This window comes from Protopterus annectens, chromosome 6.part0 (genome assembly GCF_019279795.1).
Source record: "Protopterus annectens isolate FY-2018-M chromosome 6.part0, PAN1.0, whole genome shotgun sequence".
NCBI lineage: Eukaryota > Metazoa > Chordata > Ceratodontiformes > Protopteridae > Protopterus > Protopterus annectens.
In genome coordinates, this window is record NC_056737.1 from 782,283,160 (window position 1) to 782,303,904 (window position 20,745).

The 20,745-nt window shown below is 39.5% G+C and overlaps 1 protein-coding gene across 1 annotated transcript in view; it reads left to right on the forward strand.

Moving 5' to 3' along the window:
* The window catches only part of L3HYPDH (trans-L-3-hydroxyproline dehydratase), a 145,737-nt gene that overhangs the window by 82,760 nt on the left and 42,232 nt on the right, over positions 1–20,745 (forward strand). The window contains exons 3-4 of the mRNA XM_044074455.1: positions 13,346–13,468; positions 13,562–13,699. Of these exons, the coding sequence (XP_043930390.1) occupies positions 13,346–13,468; positions 13,562–13,699 (261 nt within the window). The remainder of the gene's footprint in view (positions 1–13,345; positions 13,469–13,561; positions 13,700–20,745) is intronic.

A 20,745-nucleotide genomic window follows, 5' to 3' on the forward strand; every position in this document is an offset into this window, starting at 1 on the left:
ATAGGAGTTGGAGTTATTAGGGAAGCAGTCTAGAAGAGTGAGCGAGTATGGATTGGTAATAGCTGCGATGATGTCTTACCCCCAGATCTGTAAATGCATGCTTGTGTGCCAGCACTGATTCACTGATTGTAGTGTTTTTCCTTTTCTTTCCTCCATACTTGAGCAGCCATGGAGTTAGTGTGTACAAGTAAATGAGGCATGGGGTTGCAGTGCCTCTTTGCAACAGTATATTTGTTGTATAGAAAAAATTCTATCAATTGTGATTCAGTCAGATGAGTTTTCAGTCGGTGATTTTGTAATGTCAGTCAAATGAGCATTCTATCAAATGACATAGATCCATCATTGGATACATTCTCAGGACAATCACCTTCTATTCTTATGCTGTTTACATGAAGAACGTTTTGATAGCCTGTGACCTTTTGTAAGGGTTTTACCTCAATACTATCAGAGAAAGAAGTAGTTTGTTGAAAATGGAGAAATGTCTGATGTCTGCCCTCTGTCAAGCTTTGCCCTTGAAAACTTCTTTGAGGTTAACTTCAACTTTGATGCCTGTGCCCATAGTTATTGAGGGAGAGTCTCCCAAACTTAAAATGTAAAACCACAAAATTGAAAAACAGAGGCATGTCCTGTAGGTCCTCAACCAAATAAAAGCTTAAAAGTTGTTGTGCAGTCTCTTCATTCTGCAGCTGGAGTTTCAACTTTGCTTAAACTTGTTTCTGAAAATGTCTCCTGTTAAACTTCACAGGACCTCTCTTATTAACTTAAAGGTCTTTCATATTAATGGGCGCAGGACCACCATCAGCAAGAACCAGAGCAATCTTTAGTCTTGTACGTTTGTGGAGGCTTTGATTAGATCCTAGCAAATGTTTGCTGCCTCTACCCCATAGTGTTTTTCTGCTGACATAGAACTTTTCATATTCATTTCTGTTTTCTCCAGGATGCTTACAGTTTTCTTCAACAGCCCCCATTGATCCTGACACCATTTTCAATTAAGTCAAAGTCTATCTAACAGGTGTATATAGTGACTCTGGCAGACTATCCATGTAGCCTGTGCTTTTGGCTTGAGAGCCACAGTCATTTGCATTAACAACACTAAATGCAGCCATGCCATTAGTGTTGGCCGTCTGGACATCGATTTTACTAGCATCAGTGTCAGTGGGACGTTCATCTCCAATTTTGGGGATAGGGCCCTCAGGATCAATTTACTCTATTCTTATTGGCATCAGTACTAGGTTTGAAAAATTAACCTTCTGGCCTTTGGGGACTTCAGGCCTGGTGCCACTGGGTCTGTCAGCTCTGATGTCGTTGGGTGGCCCCTCAGAGGTCAAGCTGGGTATGTCTGTATTGATGTCATCCACAAAGAAGTTAGCTTTAAGCAGTTGGGCCATTTCTCTTGACCTTGAATACCACATCACACATGTTGACATTGTCAGTTCCGACATTTCTGCATTTGCTGCCTTTGACACCCTCACCAGCTTCAACCCAGTATGCATTTCTTTCTTTCTTTGGTTGGGCCATTAGCCATCTCGTGTTTAGATAGAATAGACGGCCAGAAGCTTCATGCAGCTTCCCCTCTCAACATCCTTCCTATCTTGGGTTCTTCTTCATCTGAGGACCTGTCACTGCTGTGGTCTTATAGGAAACAAGAGAGCATGTGGACTCTCCAATAGAATCTCCCTCCCCAGATACTGAAGATGAAGAGAGTGCAAATTCCCCATCCCTCTGAACACCCAGAGTCTGGAGAAGTTCTGAAGATGAGGCAAAAAGGGGGCTGGCCTTGTGACAAACCGAAATGCTGCCAGCCCAGCTAGCTGGAATTTTGTTAATTATATGTCCCTTAAAATGTGACACTGCCAGCCCAGCTGTCTGGAATTTTGTAAATAATCATATGTCATTTGCGAATATTAATATGATCCCTAGGCTTGTCTTATAAATGTAAGAGAACTATATGTTATGTGGATATTAAACTACTGGTGCAGAAGTGTGTATTGAACTGTATGTAATGTACTGAGCTTCAAAAATGAAACCACTGTGTACCCTACTGGAAAAGAACAGAAATGTATATAAACTATATGCCTATGCAAATGTATGCTTGGGTGGTAGAGGCTGGAACATATAGAGTTAACTTGCAAACCCTCAAGAAAATAAGTTGAAAAGCAAAGAGTTTTACTACTGTGTTTCAGTGCAGCAAGCAGACACAACATCTACAGCTAGAGGTTTTCCTATTGTTTTGAAACATAAATAATTACTAGGTTTAAATGTAAAGAGTTTAATTGCTGTGTGAATTCCTAGCAGCTGCACATCTGAGAGATAGTGCTTCTGGCACAGCGGTGCTAAAAATTCTATTGGTATCTCTTGGCCTGGGGAACTGAAAGCAGGTGACAAATAGTGATGTCAGCCAGCTGACCCAGCAGTAATGTTTTGATATTAATTTGGGAACTCTCTCAGAGGTTGTGCATTTTGTATTTGTCTTTCGACCTGGAAACATCCTCTCATCAGCACTTGCCTTGCTAATAGTAAGTAACTACATTACAGTGATATCTTTTAGATATAGTTAGGAATATAGTAAAGATTGGTTTAAATGTTTTCTGTGTTTGTTTGAGACTGTCCTGCAATATTGTTTTAAAATATTTCCTGTGATTCTGAACTATGTAGTCACTGTGCTGAGTTATTGAATATTGTCTTATTCTTTTATTATTAAATATATTTAAACCTTTTAATTGTGGCTGGTTTGTTTGGAGATATTTAATCTCTTAGAGTACTTGCATATGTATTTGGTGACACTATACAGGCCACTCTTAAATAGCCTTGCAAGTCTTGGTCACAGTTACCATTTGGATAATAGTAACATCACACAATAGGATTGGTCACCCTTTGGAAAGGGCCTTAGAGTAGCTGATAAGGAAGGGTGGTTGGTGGCAGTGATTACTACCTTATAGTCTGGGCAGAAGGGGGCATACCTAGTAAACCTGTGCCAGCCTTCCCCAGGAGTGTCTGTGTGTTTATATATAAATCAAATCTCAAAGTGTGTGTGTGTGTGTGTGTGTGTGTGTGTGTGTGTGTGTGTGTGTGTGTCAGCTACTTGGGCAGGGACACGACGCACTGGTTGGACAGAGAGGGTGTTGGAGGTTTTGACTTGACCACTGGGATCTTAATCCTATAGCTGTGCCAGTGGGGAGTCTTATTCGAGATCTGGAGAAAGAGGCAGAAACCAGCCACAGACTGACTGTGATCTCTGTTTGCTCTTAAGGGAAATTGTACTTTTACTGTGTGTGTGTGTGTACTTGTCATCCTCCAAATGTGTACGTCCCTCACTGGTACTAGTGGTGAGGATTAAGGCTCCTTGGTTACTGGGCCAGTGCAAGGTTGTTGCTTATTAATTGTCTGACAGTGGTGGGATATCCACATCAAATATTAATTGGTTGACAATGGTGAGACAGCCACATCACTAATTGGCTTGTAGTGGTGGTGATATTGAATTCCTGTAGCCTGGGTACAGTAGTCAGTGAAGGTGTTTGTACTCTCAATCCACCACCAGTGAGCATTCAGAGCTCATATCACAATTTTATTTTTTTGTTATCTTAGTCGGGGAGAGCAGGCAAGCATGTCAGCAGAGGAGTATGGCAAGCTGACAAGGAGCCAGTTGGCTGAGATGTGCCAGGCTAAAGGAATATTGCATGCAAACCTGACTAAAGCAGACATGATTGCAGCTTTAGCCACAGCTGCATCACAGAATAGTAACCAGGAGGGCAATCAGACTGGCCATGGAGATGTACAACTCACAGAGAATGGACAAATTTCCACAGAGGACTTAAAAATCCATCTGGAGTTAGAGACTTGAGGTAGACGCCAAGCATTTTGAAATAGAAACAGCAGAGAGACTGAGACCTCTTGAAGCTGAGGAAATTGAGAAACTGCAATGCCTGGAAGCTGAGGAGAAGGAGAGGCAGAGGCAACGTGAAAAGGAGATGCTGACTCTTCGTTAGAGTCATGGAGGCAATGGGGAAGGGAGTAACCACACCCCAGAAACACCTAAGGTCGGTAAATTTCTTCCACAATTTACAGAGGGGGATAATTTTGATAGTTTCATTCATATGTTTGAGAGGGTATGCAAACAGTATAATGTTGACCAAGGGCTCTGGGTACAGTTCCTGACCCCCTTACTGCATGGTAAAGCTGTAACTGTTCTTTTCAAACTGTCTGATGCTGACTGATTAAATTATAATGTTGTAAAGAACTGTTTACTAGAATTTTTTTAAGTTAACATCTGAAGCTTATAGGAAAAAGTTTTGTGAGCATAGACCGTAGGTGAGTGAATGGATGTCAGGTCACAACTTTTGAAGGGTTGGCAGACCATTTGGTGAGGGGAACAATCCCTTAGCACTTTGCCTGAGGACATGAGAATCTGGCAAACCCTCAAGAAAATAAGTTGAAAAGCAAAGAGATGTACAACTGTGTTTCAGTGCAGCAAGCAGACACAATGTCTACAGCTAGAGGTTGTACTATTGTCTTGAAACAGAAGTAATTACTAGGTTTAAAATGTAAAGTAGTTTTCTTGCTATGTGAATTCCTAGCAGCTGCACATCTGAGAGATATGTACTTCTCACACAGAGATGCTAAAAATTATGTTGGTATCTGTTAGCCTGGGAACTGAAGGCAGGTGACAAATAGCGATGTCATCCAGCTGACCCAGCAGTAATGTTTTGATGTTAATTTGGGAACTTTCTCAGAGATTGTGCATTTTGTATTTGTCTTTGAACTGGGAAGCATCTTCTTATCAGCACTTGCCTTGCTAATAGTAAGTAACTAGACTGCAGTGATATCTTTTAGATATAGTTAGGAATATAGTAAAGATTAGTTTAGATGTTTTCTGTATTTATTTGAGACTGTCCTGCAATGTTGTTTTTAAATATTTCCTGTAATTGTAAACTCTGTAGTCACTGTGCTGAGTTATTGAATATTGTCTTGTTCTTTCGTTATTTATTAAATATATTTAAACCTTTTAATTGTGGCTGATTTGTTTAGAGATATTTATTTATTTGCATTTTTTTACTAAGAAGGTCCAGTGGCCAAGGTGAGCCCATTTTCAGTGGAGGCCCAGGGAGAAAAGCTCTTTGAGTACTTGCATATGTATTTGGTGACATTGTACAGGCCACTCTTAAATAGCCTTGCAAGTCTTGGTCACACTTACCATTTGGATAATAGTAACCTCACACAGTAGGATTGGTCGCCCTTTAGAAAGGGCCTGATAAGTAAGTGTGGTTGTTGGCAGCAATTACTACCTTATAGTTTGGGCAGAAGGGTCATAGGTAGTGAACCTGTGCCAGCCTTCCCCAGGGGGGTCTTTGGGTTTGTATATAAATTAAATCTCAAAGTGTGTGTGTGTGTGTGTGTGTGTGTGTGTGTGTGTGTGTGTGTGTGTGTGTGTGTGTGTGTGTGTGAGCTACTTGGGCAGGGACACGAAGCACTGGTTGGACAGAGACTGTGATGGAGGTTTTGGCTTGCCCACTCGGCTGAGGTCTTAACCCTATAGCTGTGCCAGTGGGGATTCTTACTGTGGATCTGGAGAAAGAGGCAGAAATCAGCCCCAGACTGACTGTGATCTCTGTGTGCTCTTAACGGAAATTGTACTTTACTGTGTATGTACTTGTCACCCTCACAATGTGTACGTCCCTCACTGTTGTTAGTGATGAGGATTGAGGCTTCTTGATTACTGGGCCAGTGCATGGGCGTTACAGGCCTAAAGACCACATGTCTTCTTCACAAAGGACTGTGCAGGAAGTTTTCCAGACCCCATACTTCCTTCTGGGTGTTTCCACCCATAGATAAAATGGTATGACTGGCAATGAAGTCTATATGAGAATGCCCTGATAGTGTACCATCTCTCCTGAGGAAACCAGGCAAGATCCTTTGTTAAACTCTTAAACCTGATTCTTTTCTGGCTTTAGCTGCCCATAAAAGGATTTCAACCCCATGGAGCCCTGCTGTACATCCCCTGGATAAAGTAGTTGCGGACAATGGACATATTTTCAAAGTGTATTTATGCAACATTAGTTTGTTTTGGGAGGTATCATTTTAACCCACTCAGTACCCCCACCTCACCACCAGCAGACAGATATCCCATTCCTAGCTTCTGACCCCCCCCATACTACCTCTCCCCCATAGGTTTGCCTTTGACAGGAAAGAAAGGGAACTGATAGGAATACTGCTTATGGCCAGTTGTACACCCCCCCCCAGCTGACACTGTCATTTGCATAATGGGAAGTGGAAAGCTGGATTGTGGGAGACTGACTGGACCTGGACTATCTGCACCATCATATATGCTGCCCTGCACTGGGGCTTTTCTTGTTAGCCCTACCCCTGTTGATATTCTGGGCTGACCTCATGCAAGACCTACACAGTGCTGCTGCTAGAGATCCCCCCCCCATCTGAGTGGTGGCCTTGCCCCCAACATGTGTCTGAATGAACTGCACTGCTCTAGTATCACCACTGGAATTATGCTTTGAATGCACAACCTTTGCACCCCCATACCCTCCCAGAGGATGGTTTGTGAGGCACTACTGCCTTTGGGCCCAGGTAAGAGACATTCCTAGACCACATACCAATCTTAGAACTACAATAACTACTATCCTACAATCAACTAATCATGGCACACAAACTGTTATATCAGGCTGAAAAAAGTCCAGCTCTGTTAAACATTTTAAAACCTTATTTTACTAACCGCAGTCTTAGATCTGGAAATAAACCACTACTAAAAGTGAGTAAATCGGCCAACACTGCTGGTGATTCCATATATTCCCACTGTGTAGCAAAAGTGTGGAATTCACTTCCTCTTACTATTAGAACTACTTACAATGCCGATCAGTGTAAGAATTCCCTTAAAAATTTCCTTATTGACTCTTGGCTTTGTACCTGTACTAGTCCAGGCTAGGTGGCTGTTGAATTACTTGCTCTTGCTATTCCAGCTCTGACTACTAGCTGTAATTATGCTTACTTAATGCTGTGTAAATTTAACTGAATTACTATTTTAAAAACCTGTATGTACTGCTTCTCTGTAAAACTGTCTTTTGCAATATGTGTACTGTCAGAAAAATTTTATTGACTATACTGTAACATTTTGTAATGGTACGTTTTTGTATATTTTGATGATACATGTGGAGCTTTTCTCCCCAGGCCTCCACTAAAAAAGGGTCTCCACCCAGTCGGACTTTCCCAGTAACCAAATGTAAAATAAATAAATATAGGCTTGCCACCTTTCTGGCTACCAAAAATGGGACTTTTTGTAGCAATGCAAGACTTTGTATGAGAGGTTGTACTCATAGTCATTGCACAAGAGTGGATTTGAATTGATTACAAAAATAAAAGTGCACAGTTGTAGAATTTGTTTCCGTTTCATGTCATAATAAGATGGTTTGAGATGCAGAATTTCATTTGCCTAAATTAAGCAGAAGAAAACTGTACTGCTATTGCCCCATGTTTTTGCAGAAAACGGGTGCCTAAACAGAGATTGTCCTCCAAAAAAAGGTACAGATAGTAACCATAAAGATTGATACTGCAAGCATGTTTACCTCTTTTTTGCAAGATGCCTTCCTATTGACCAGACATGCATGATGAAGTCTACATTCCTATTCATGTAACTTATAAACCGATCATCTACCTCCAGGTAAGAGAATCACATTACCAGTTTACTGCCTAATCTTTTGGTTTTTCTACTATATCCAGACTATTAAAAGTATCTGGTCCCACTTTTCATACAGGCCTAACTGGTAGCAAATGTATGGGTCAGTAGACCCAAGTACCACTTACCCGAAACCCATATAACTGAGACGAAAAGGCCAACAGCACGAGAACACCAACATCCTGGAGCACTAACTTACCACTCAAGGTAAGTAAATCCATATACACATATATATATATATATATATATATATATATAATGTGTGTGTGTGTGTGTGTGTGTGTGTGTGTGTGTGTGTGTATATATATATATATATATATATATATATATAGATGTATATGTATATATATATATATATATATATATATATATATATATATATATATATATATAAAATATAATGTGTGTGTGTGGTGGGGTGGGGTGTGTGTATATGTATGTAGCACATGGTTTGATTCAGTGGGGACTACCAGATGAGCTGCATCAGTTCCTGGATCAGATCTCAGATGGACAGCTAAAACAAAGATTGCAATCACAGTTGGCAATTATATCGCCCATATAATACCTCACCGAGTGAGGTTAGCTTAAAAATTCAACTTAAGATTTAGCCTGGGCTACAGCTGTTCACATTTCCCTATGTTATCACATCTGTCTGCGGACACCAAACCTACTTTTACAGATTCCCTATTTAACAAGAGCACTTTTTGTTCCATACATTAGGACACAGCTGGAGAACTTGGAAAGAGGAAAAAAAGATTTGTGGCTTTTGGTGTAAATTTTCAGAGTCCATAGTGCACCCTTTCAAGGACAAACAAAAGAACAGAGCCCTCATCAACTCTGGTTTAGGTGTGGTCAAAAGCTTCAGAATAATCAGAGATCTGGAAGGTGCAAAAGGTACAGGGTATATATCCAATTTATAAGAATAATCAACAAAAATGGAGAATGGGAGTAGATGTGGCAAAGGTGGATGAGTTTAAGTACTTGGGATCAACAGTTCAGAGTAATGGTGAGTGTGGAAGAGAGGTGAAGAAGAGAGTACAGGCAGGATGGAGTGGGTGGAGAGGAGTGTCAGGAGTGATTTGTGACAGACGTGTACCAGTAAGAGTGAAAGGGAAGGTCTACAAGAGGATAGTGAGACCAGCTATGTTATATGGGTAGGAGACAGTGGCATTGACAAAAAGGCAGGAGTCAAGAGCTTGACGTGGCAGAGTTGAAGATGTTAAGATTTGCACTGGGTGTGACGAGGATGGACAGGATTAGGAATAAGTATATTAGAGGGTCAGCCCAGGTTGAAAGGTTTGGAGACAAAGCCAGAGAGGCAAGATTACGTTGGTTTGGACATGTACTGAGGAGAGATGCAGAGTATATTGGGAAAAACATGCTAAGGATGAAGCTGCCAGGTAACAGGAAAAGAGGAAGGCCTAAGATAAGGTTTATGGATGTGGTGAGAGAGGACATGCAGGTAGTTGGTGTGATAGAGCAAGATGCAGAGGACAGGAAGAAATGGAAACAGTTGGTCTGCTGTGGAGACCCCCTAACAGGAGCAGCCGAAAGTAGAACAAGAAAAATGGAGAATCAAAGTCCATGCTTCAGGAGAACACCTGAGATCTTGTCCAGCTGTTCAACTCTGGAGGCAGTCAAGGGTCATCTTTCTCTCCACTTGCAGGTATGATTGGCCACCACACAGGACAAACTGATAAGGACAGTAAAATCTGTAGTGGTTGCACTAACCCGTTCTGCACCCCTTCTCAGCCCGTCTTTTCTGTTGGCAGATGTTCCATCTTATCAAAAGAAAACAGCAAAAAAGAGGATTTATACCTTTTACCAGAAAAGGTGTCCAAGAGGTCTCACCAGACCAAAGAGGAACAGATTATTATTCTACTTTTTGTTCTCAAGAAAACAAAGGACTTCGGACCTGTATTACATTTGAATGTTTACTCCACAAGAAACAATTTGGATGGTCAAAATGCAATTCATCCTTCGCTGTCTGTCAAATGATTAGATGTGCTCTTTGTAACTTCAAGATACCTGCCTCCACATCAAGACTGTCAATGATTTCAGGAAATTTCTACACATCCAGCTAGAAGTCAGTCTGCCAGTTCAGGAATCTACCATTTGGTCTCAACTCCGTCCCCCAAAATATTCACCAAATGTATGTCCAAAGTTTTAGCAAATTAGAGACTGCAAGAAGTAAAGGTGGTATCTGAATACTGCAAAGTCCATGTTGGAGCCTTCTCAAATGCTGACTTTCATAAGCTGTACCTTAGATACTCTGTCATGCAGGGCTGTTCTGCCCCTAGTTAGGATCCTTCCATTGCAGAACTTTATCTTACAAATTGTCCAGTTTCAGTTTCTCACAGCCTTTCTTTATTTCAAAGCATCAGGATTGATGGCAGTGATGTCTACTGGATTCCTTTCACAAGATGCTATATGTAAACCATACAGTGGATACTGAAAGGTCAGTAGTCTTGTCATACAGATTCTGCCTACTTTCAGGTCAAAATTCTGAGCACGTGTTTGTAATGTAAAATGCTTGCAACTAGGATTGTGTCGGTGTGGTTTGTTTTCATTTATATAAATTTATGATTGCCTATGTAGTAAGTGATGGTTTAATAAGTATGTCTTTATTTAAAAAAAGCAGGAATTGAATAATTTATGTAATATTGTTATACTTCACATATATTGCTATATGTCATACAATGTTTGCTATGTTAATATAGTTTAATTACTTTACATGAATGTGAATTTGCCTATGTCACAAGTGATAATTCAATAAAGGTGTTTGGAAAAAAATTCTCAACACATGCAGGTCACATTTAAAATGATGGCTACATAATCCATAAGTGGTTATGGGCAGTCCATTCCAAATCCCTTCCATGGCTGTCATAATGGAGGCTTTTACCCTTTTGAGGTGGGAGGCATTATGAAGGGCAGACTGTCAAAGACGTATGATCACAGTCAGAGGCCAGTTTGCAAATCAGTGTTCTTGAGATGACTCAAGTTCTTCTCAAGCTTTAGGTCTTTCAGGGCTCCTTACCCTTGCTTATGATAGCCATCCATACTGATAACATGCCAGCGACCTGGTATTTTAACAAGTAGGATGGAACTCACTACCAAACTGTCTCTGGAAGCCTTGCTGTAGTTTATTTGTCTTATCAATAAACACTAATTGTAACAACTTATTTTCCATGATTTCTTCAATGGGGAAAGTTTCAGGGACGCTGTCATCAAGAAATGGCCCCCAAAACTTGTATGCTTTTCCACTATTTCCCTTTATTTCAAAGTTCATACTGAAAAACCAGTCAAAACAAGTTTAAAGTCATTCTCATAGACATATTTTGGCCTTAACAAGTTTGATTCTCCCTGATCAGACCTCATCTGTTGGAGAAGCTGTTCCATCCATGGCCCTTCGGAACCCCCCCCCCCCCTTTTTTTTTTTTTTTTTTTTTTGTGCAGCATTACTGAGATCTGGATTGGAAGGCCTGTTTGCAGAGCACCGTGGATAAGAGAAGAGGGCTGGTGGCTATGGAAAGAGTCAGGTGTTCATCTGCCAAAGACTTAGTAGCATTGGTTCTGCTGCTGCTAATGTGAAATGGACCAACTCTCACCCATCTCTTAACAAGTACATGACTTTGGTTTATGTGCTGTGAACCTTGCATCATTTTCTCTAAAGCTAGGGTTCCTTCATTCCTGAAGTCATTTTAGATTGCGCTGTTAACCAAATATTCAGTTGCGTAATGTGAATCCCAGAATACTGCTGCTAGCAATTCATTAATTTATTTTCAGGTCCAAAGAAATCCACTTGGCTGATCCTTTTTTGGGTGGGGGTCTTCTGTATGCAGTAAGTTGTATTATCCAGTAAGAAAGCAAACTGCCTCCTATTAAATAGCTGCTTACACTGAATTCTGTTAAGATTCCTGAAGTAGACTTTCAGCTTTTCCCAGTAGGGGTCGCCACAGCGGAACTCCGGTCCGCTCATGATTGGAAGTGGATTTTTACGGTGCCGAGTTGTTAGGATTCCTGAAGTAACCATTTTAAAATAGAAATCATAGTGCATTCTGATAGAACAATAATTTTTTTTTCTGCCCTCTTACATTTGGCTGTGAAATTTGCTCCTGTGAGAACAGACTTTGCCATCAGATCATATGAATGCAAGCACTGAAAGTCAGCTTCAGTCTGTAAAGACAGTTGGTGTCCAGGGTAAATTTTGCTAAGGTCCCCACCTGAAATGTGACTGTATTCCTTGCCAGTTTCCCCATCCAGGTACTGTGAAGCTAGGACACTCAGCTATTACAGTACTGAGATGTATGAGGGACTTGCCATATCAGTATAATAGTTAAGGTGTCCTAGTGTTCATGTTAACACCTCACCTTAACAGTACAACTGTGGTGCTCCTTTGTTCAGGGTAACACCCCAGCATCCTCTTTTGCATGTGCTTTGATTTGTTTATAGGACCTTTAGTCTTGTTGGTCCTGATGTGGTGCTGAGGAGTGAAATTTAATAATTGGTGATATTTAGCCTTATTAAACCTGTGCTCCTCTACTTAGACACTATGGTGAATTAGCCTTTTGCCAGGAGAAAGATCCAAATGGTTATGATAAGGAAGTATGATGGTCGAGTGGCATGACTGACTGACTTTAAAGCCTAATCTCCTCTGTGGTCATCCACCAGGACAGAATAGCTGTTTGCCTGAGAGTGGTTTTGAAATAGGTAAAGGGTGATGGCTGTCCTTTGGCCTTGTCTATTTGTGGCACCTGTGTCATAGGTACAGATTTTACTAGACTAGCATTGGAGCCATGGCGTGCACCACAACAGTATGTTTTGTGCTGAGCACCATGATGGTATGGTGTTTGGCCAGAAAGAGGCAACTTTCCTGTGACCTGTAGGTGGGAGATGGCAAAGACTGACCTATGTCAACTTTACTCATCTCCTTCAGGATTTGTTAATGACATTTCTATCCATTTCTTTTGTTAACCCCAGTGGCTTAATATTCTAAAATAGACTATGGTTTGCTGCAGCTGGTTTGTTTAATATGTAATGTCTTTGCAGCCAGTCACAGGGCAACAGCTTTATATTATTACTTTTACTGCTGGTTCAAAACTGTTATGCCATTTTTGCTGCTCACTAAGGGGCTTTAGTACCTATCTTGCATTTGAACTGATGGTTTAACTACACATATGTATAACAGAATGCAGTTGTTGTTTTGGCTAAGCTCTTCAGTCATTACTGTAATGTTTCACTTCTGAGCATGACTGTAACATTTGTTTTTATGATGTTTTGTACACTGTAGTGTAATAATGAAAAATGCGGTGGTGGTGCTGTGGTAGCCTTGTCACCTCACAGTAAGATGCTGTCCGGTTCGATTCTCAGCTAGAGCGTCTTCTGCGTGGAGACATGCGTGAATGGGTGTACCTTCGTTGAAAGTTGTGTGTCAGGCCTGGCAAGCCGGTACGTAAAAATCAACTGCCAATCATTAGCGGACCGGAGTTCCGCTGTGGCGACCCCTAACCAGGAAAAGCCGAAAGACACAAACAAAGTTTAATAATGCAAAATGGGCCTTCGTAGGTTAACTGTTGTAGACTTCTTAACTTTCCTTGGGGGAACAGTCTGAATACATTTCACAAAAGTCGTTCATCTGTTTTTTCTTTCCATGTGTACCAATTATAGGTGAAGCTTTATCATCCAGAAAGTAAAGACCTTGCATTCCTTTATGGTACCATATTAACAGATGGAAGTGATGAATTTTCCGAAGAACCAACTGCCAACATATGTATATTTGCCAATGCTCAGGTATCATTTGAAACATAAATGACTATTTATTGGTTGATTTACTATTGCATTTACTAGAGCGTTGCCCAATACGTTTTTCCTTTTCCGACTTAGGTTGACAGAAGTCCTACAGGTTCTGGAGTAACTGCTCGAATTGCTTTGCAATACCACAAAGGACACATTCAGTTAAACCAGACAAGAACATTTAAGAGTGGCACAACTGGTTCAATTTTCACTGGAAAAGCTATAGAGGTAATTTGAAGACTCTAGATATCTGTCTTGTTGTAACTTCTAGAATGACATGCATGATGCATATCTCAACACCTGTGTGATTTAGTTTTGATGTACAGAATTGGTGTACTAGATAAATATACTCTTTTATGACTAAGATCAATCAGAATGAGCTGCAGCAAGTATATGTATAAAATGCTATAGTAAATGTGCTGTACAAATACAGGTTGTGTTTCCGACACCTCAGTTGTATAATATATTTAATTCACACAAGCCAGTTAGACCAAATGAGGTTGAAGATTCTTTTATTGGTAATTGCCCAAATGTACAGATTGTAATAAGAAGAGTTGTCTTCATTTATCATTAGGGCTGATACTATATACATTAGCACAGCTCAGCAGAAAAACTTTACAAGGCTTCCAAGTTCAACCACCACACACCAAACAGCTCTCACTCTCCATGTCTTTGTTGTATTATGTGTTTATTCAAAGAAAATGGCTGCAGGCTGTTATTGTGAGAAGTCTGTTGATTTAAATGGAATGTTTCATACTGCTGTATGTCTGCCTTGTTTTTTGTTTGTTTGCCTCTTCTGCATAACTTCCCTCTTCTTGCCTTTCACCCCCTTCTTTCTCTATCTCTGTGTCTTCATATGCATAAAATGATGTCCTTTCCCCCAAAAAATAAATGTAGCCTGCCTTCCCCTAGCCCTGGTTTACCTTATTGTGTACTTGCTGTGTGTTCTTCTACAGCTGTACCACTTTTTCTATTTTCATCTACTCCCCTTTCTGACCCCTTTCATGGAATTGGTAAGATGTCCTTCTTGCTAGGCACCCATTGAGAGCTTTTATATCAGCTATATATTTTTTTCTGGAAAAAGCATAGAAGCAGACTGCCACTGCTAGTGGATACTGATGTTACCAGTTGTGGTTGTTATATGTATTATTTCAAATTTCTCAGAGAGCGGTGTGAGACCACTACCTTGCCCTTCGTTGTATGCTCGACTTAACGTCAGTCTGTTTTGTTGATTTTTTTTTTCCCTACTGATGTGTATTTTACACTGCTTTATTCTGTCTCTGAGGAGCAAGCTGTCTGCTACCCTGAAATGCACAAGTATAAATGCTGGCCCCTTGTTACCATATGTTGCTTTTGCATTACATAGTACACCAAGTAACATTTGCAGACATGGAAAATAAAGCAAGATCTCTCTTTCTTGCATTTGGTTGTAACTTTAATTCTAGGTATAATGGATAACATTTCAGTAATGCGGTAGAATTAATGCAGTCTTCAAATGATGATATGTCTGAGTGCAGCTGAGTATAGCCTCTGAACTCTCTTAAAACCATTAGTCACAGAGCTCTTTATTTGTTTATTTATTTATTTATTTATTTAACATTTATTGACTGGGAAAGTCCGATTAGGACAGAGCCTATTTTCAGGGGAGGCCTGGGGAGAAACACTACAGACACGTCCTTGGAATGTGGGAGGAAACCGGAGTACCCAGAGGAAACCCACGCGAATGCAGGGAGGACATGCAGACTGCGCACAGAAGGCAACCCAAATGAGAATCAAACCAGGGAAACTCTTGCTATGAGGGGAACAATGTTAACTGCTGCACCACTGCACAGCCAATGCAATACAACTTTACACAAAGGTGTATTCCTTCAGCTGTGTTGCAACACCAGCAGTGCTTCACAGGCCAACATTCAGCATTAATGAATGCTTAATTGTTTAGTTTCTCTGGAATTTGTTGTTAAATGTGTTTGTTTCTCTACGTGCCTTACCATAAAATTTTTGCAGCAGTCGAGTTCTTATTTGGTGCAAGATTTTTTTTTTTAGGTTGTTAACTGCTATACAACCATATGGAAAGGGTTACTATATTTGAGTAAGGCATTTGTGGGAATACAGAGGCTTGCCTCCTTGAAGTTCTAGTTTTTTCAGTGAAACTAATTTTCACTGTTATTTAATCTGCAATCCTATTTTCATTGAAAGTGGCCTTAATGAAATGGTAAATCCTTTTCTGCTTTCCAAGAGTTGATCATTGTACAGGAAGCAAAGCTAACAGCAACAATTAAAAGATCCGTTTCAGAAGAAAAAAAGCACCAGGTTTTGAGAAGCTGCAGCAGCACCTCTGTAACATGTGCCTTTTAATAATTGCCATTGGACACCAGTGCCATCACTCCCATCATATTGTTCCTGCTATCCGCCTTCCACTTGCCAAGGAGGAAGATTTACCTCTTTTAACAAACAAGAGCTGGCGGAGGTTTGTGCCATTGTATTTCTAAGCCTCATCCTTTGTACTCCAAAAGAGCAGCTAATTTGGCTTAATTAAGAATTCACTACCAGATGGAAATTTAAGTATAGCCAATTCCAGATTCAGTAAAATAAACATCTTTATCATTTCTCTGTCACACTGAAAAAGGGAAAAAGATGTGAAATGTATTTAAATATTTTACATGTAAGCAAATGTATCAAGATAACCTAACACAATAGCAGCATATAACCGGCCAGCTGAATATTTAAAATTAGCTGCTGAAGCCATATCCTATCCAGTATCAATTCTTATAAATAGATCTGTTGCAGAACAATATGTCCCATCAGAATGGAAAACTGCTTACATAATCCCCATACACAAAGGAGGCATCTCAGCAGAACTTTCAAATTACAGACCCATTCCTTCCCCACTATCAAAACTCCATGAAAAAGATGCATTCACTCTCAGCGTTTCTTATACCTTACCACCAATAACCTTCTAACCAACTCCCAACATGGGTTTAGACCTTATCACAGTACCATAACTGCTCTTCTGAGTTTCAGTAACACTCTCAACCAACTTTGAAATGAAGGCAAAATAGTTTTGGCTGTCCTCATCGATATGCCCAAGGCTTTTGATAGTTTCCCACAGCAAATTGATAAAAATCATCCCTGAATCTCAAACAAAATTACTTGGTGTTACAATTGATAATAACCTAAGATTTGATCTACATTTATCCCAAACAATCAAGAAAGTTCATAAAAGTTCATAAAAAAAATGGGTATCTTATATAGTAACAAAAATGCCTGATATTTCTAGAATTATTATTTCCAGAACCCATCTCCTGTCAGCCTTGCTGTATGCCTCCCCAATTTTTAATCATAAAAAGACAGATTTAAAGAAACTTGAAGTATGCTACAACAATGTAGCAAAGTTAGCTACCGACTGTCCACATTAGATACACCACCGTTATTCCTTGAAAAAACTATCTTGGCTAGAACTACCACAACTACTATCCTACAATCAACTAATCATGACACACAAACTATTATATCAGGCTGAAAAAATTCCAGCTCTGTTAAACATTTTAAAACCTTATTTTACTAACCACAGTCTTAAATCTGGAAATAAATCACTACTACAGGTGAGTAAATCGCCCAACACTGCTGGTGATTCCTTATATTCCCACTGTGTAGCAAAAGTGTGGAATTCACTTCCTCTTACTGTTAGAACTACTAACTACCCATCAGTGTAAGAATTCCCTTAAAAATTTCCTTAATGACTTTTGGCTTTATACCTGTACTAGTCCAGGCTAAGTGGCTGCTGAATTGCTTGCTCTTGCTGTTCCAGCTCTGACTACTAGTTATAATTATGCTTACTTAATGCTGTGTAAATTTAACTGAATTTCTATTTTAAAAACCTGTATGTACTGCTTCTCTGTAAAACTGTCTTTTGCAGTATGTGCACTGTCAGAAAAATGTTACTGACTATACTGTAAAATTTTGTAATGGTTAAGTTTTTATATATTTTTAAGAAACATGTGGAGCTTTTCTCCCCAGGCCTCCACAAAAAACGTGTCTTCACCCAGTCAGACTTTCCCAGTAACCAAATGTAAAATAAATAAATGTAGGCTTGCCACCTTTCTGGCTACCAAAAAGGGGACTTTTTGCAGCAATGCAAGACTTTGTAGGAGAGGTTGAACTCCGTCATTTGCACAAGAGTGGATTTGAATTGATCACAAAAATAAAGGCTCACAGTTGTAGAATTTTAGTTGTTTCTGTTTCATGTCATAATAAGATGGTTTGAAATACAGAATTTCATTTGCCTACATTAAGCAGAAGAAAACTGTAGTGCTTTTGCCCTTTATCATGTTTTTGCAGAAAACAGGTGCCTAAACAGAGATTGTCCTGCAAAAAAAGGTACAGGTAGTAGCCATAAAGATTATGATACTGCAAGCATGTCTACCTCTTTTTTGCAAGATGCCTTCCTATTGACCAGGCATGCATGATACAGATTATCTACCTCCATGTAAGAGACTCTCATTACCAGTTTACTGCTTAATCCTTTGTTTTTTCTACTATATCCAGACTATTAAAGTATCTGGTCCCACTTTTCATACACCCAAGACTGATGTGGCTCTGTATCCTTACATGGATGATTGCGTTAAGGATTTATCTATCTAGAGTCTCAGATCAGATCTAGCTAAAATCCTTTTTTACTTCTAGAGTATAGGTATTATAACCATTTTCCAGCAATCAGACCTTTCTCCCGTTCTCTTCCCTTCTCTGTCTCTCTGTGTCTCTTCATATGCATAAAACGATGTCCTTTCCCTCCAGAAATGTGTGCCTTAGCTCATCCAAGCAGGGATGTTAATTGGAACCAGCCTGAAAAACCACAAATCTTGACATCACCATACACACCTACCAGCACCCTCCCTTGTCCCTCTTGAGATTTACTCTCCTTCAGTCAGTATTTAATCTGACTCCTCCTCTTGTCTTGGTACTCATATGGTGTAGCCTAAAAGGCTAGCAGAATCTTCCGCATAAGGCGTCCCACCCAACTGCCGAAGGTCCAAGGGAAGCTTTTGCAAAATACTCCGTATTTAAAAGACTTTGTGATATTTTGAACAAATTTCTGAGGATGCCTGTGAAGAAGAGTCCGATTACCTTCATTCACTCTGAGAATCCTGAATTTGGTGAAGCTTTAAGAGAAGAGTAATGCCCCACTGATGCCATTTATTTGCTCACAGAAAGTTATAGAAGGTCTGCAGGATGAGACAACAGTCCTTGCACTTCCCAATGGTGGACACTTTCCAGGGTATTGTAAATTACTTTTGGGTACATTCTGGCACTGTGGTTTCAGTACAAAGGAAGGCAAATCAAATATTCTGTTCCCTGAAGAAATTTCATTATCACAAGTAGTCCTAAGCTGGATGTCACTGTGTCAGCAGCTGCCTTGAAGAGTAATCCTTCATTTCAGTCTCCTGCTGTCTGTTCCCCAGAGATAAAATACTGGACTCTGGATAAACTGGGAAAACAAGTTTGTCTTCCATTTTTTCTTTGCAGAAATTAATGTCAGATGTATTTTCAGTGAGACTTGTTTGATGAATTACAGCACTCTGTTGAAAAGCTGATAGTGAACTCAAGGAAGGCCTTAAGGATCAGACTTCCATGAAATCAGCCATTGGCAACTTGATCCACATTTTTTATGTTGTGGTGATTGCTCGACTGGGGTAGAAGGATCTGGCACAGCTGTAGAGCATTCCTTTTTTTTTAACTTATTTTCCATTTTTATGCTTATGTGCTGGTGTTTTGATTTTTGCTTGCACTCTAACTAGTGTTCTGGGACTGGTTTAGGCTTTCAGTTTGATTTTCATTATTTATAATTTTTGTTTTTATTTGTTTTTACCATTTTTGTGTATTCATGAAGCTTCTTTGGTAGAGGTTCTTCATCTGGGGGTTTTGTTTTATTTTTTTAGGATTCTAATTTTGGTTTCTGAGGACAGTAACTACTTGTCTTGTTGGCTGAGGGCATGGTTGTTTTACATTTTTGAGCACATGGTGATTTATATTGCATGTATTTATTTTTATTTTATTTTTTTCTGGTTTCAGGTGAGTGCTGTAGCTCTGAGATTCATATGGCTTGATGTATTTTTTTTTTTTTGCTGTTTAGTACTACTGTGGTGGACATGCTATTAGCTATGTTAAGTTTGCCCCAGTTACGAAACTTCATTTTTCCAATAACAGTTTTTTAAACACCTTTATTGAATTATCACTTGTGGCATAGGTAAATTTACATTTGTATAAAAATAATCAGACCATATTAACAAGTTCATATTTAAAAACATTATAGATCGCATGCATTGTGTCTCCTGTAGTCTAGACAACATTACATAAATTATTCAGTTCCTGCCTTCTCTTAAACCGCATTCCTCCTCCAAAACATTTTCTGCATGAATTGTTCCCACAGTTTCCATTTTTTTCTATGTAATCTAATCTTACCCTTTTCTGAAGATCCTGCATTCTGCTTTTTTATCTCTGTTACAATATTCACTACTTCAAGTATGGTTGGTTTAGATTTTAATTTCCATTTTCTAGTAATTGCTTTTTGGCAGGCACCAGAATTAAACTTAACTAGTATGTCTAGGCAATTGAGATCCTGTATCCCAGCTCAAAAAAATAATTTCATTAGTTACACTCATTTGCTCATCCAGTATTCCCAGCAAAGCCCTCTGTAGGGAATTTTTAAAGTCTACCAGCAAATTACACTCCCAAAACATATGTTCCCAGTTACCTCTTTTCTTTTCTGTCACACCTCCAACATTCGCCATGTACCTGAGGAAAAATTATTTGGCGTCTGCTTGGGGTATAAAAGTACCTGTGAAATCACTTCCTGGCAAAAATTCTAAATCTTCTAGACTTTTTTTTGTATATTTAGGGGCCCTATGTGCTCCCATTGTTTCTTTGTGAATTGTATATCATAGCTCCCTTCCCAATCTTTTTTTTTTGTGAAAATAGATATAGTAAAATATTTATTTATTTTTTTTATTTATTTATTGACATTTGTTAGTCCAACTGGGATTTTGTCCCATTTTTAGTTGAGACCCGAGGAGAAAAGCTCCAGAAGGTACAATATATAATTACAGTAAGAAAACAAGTACTGCAAACAATGATAACAACAATAGTAAGGAATAAACAACTACATGTGAAGGTTATAATTGAAAGAAAAAATAAATTTGAAATTTTTTTTTTCTGGGCAGATTCTTTGTTATTGTACAAGTGAGGGACAGACAAGAGTGTGAGTAGGATCAACTGAG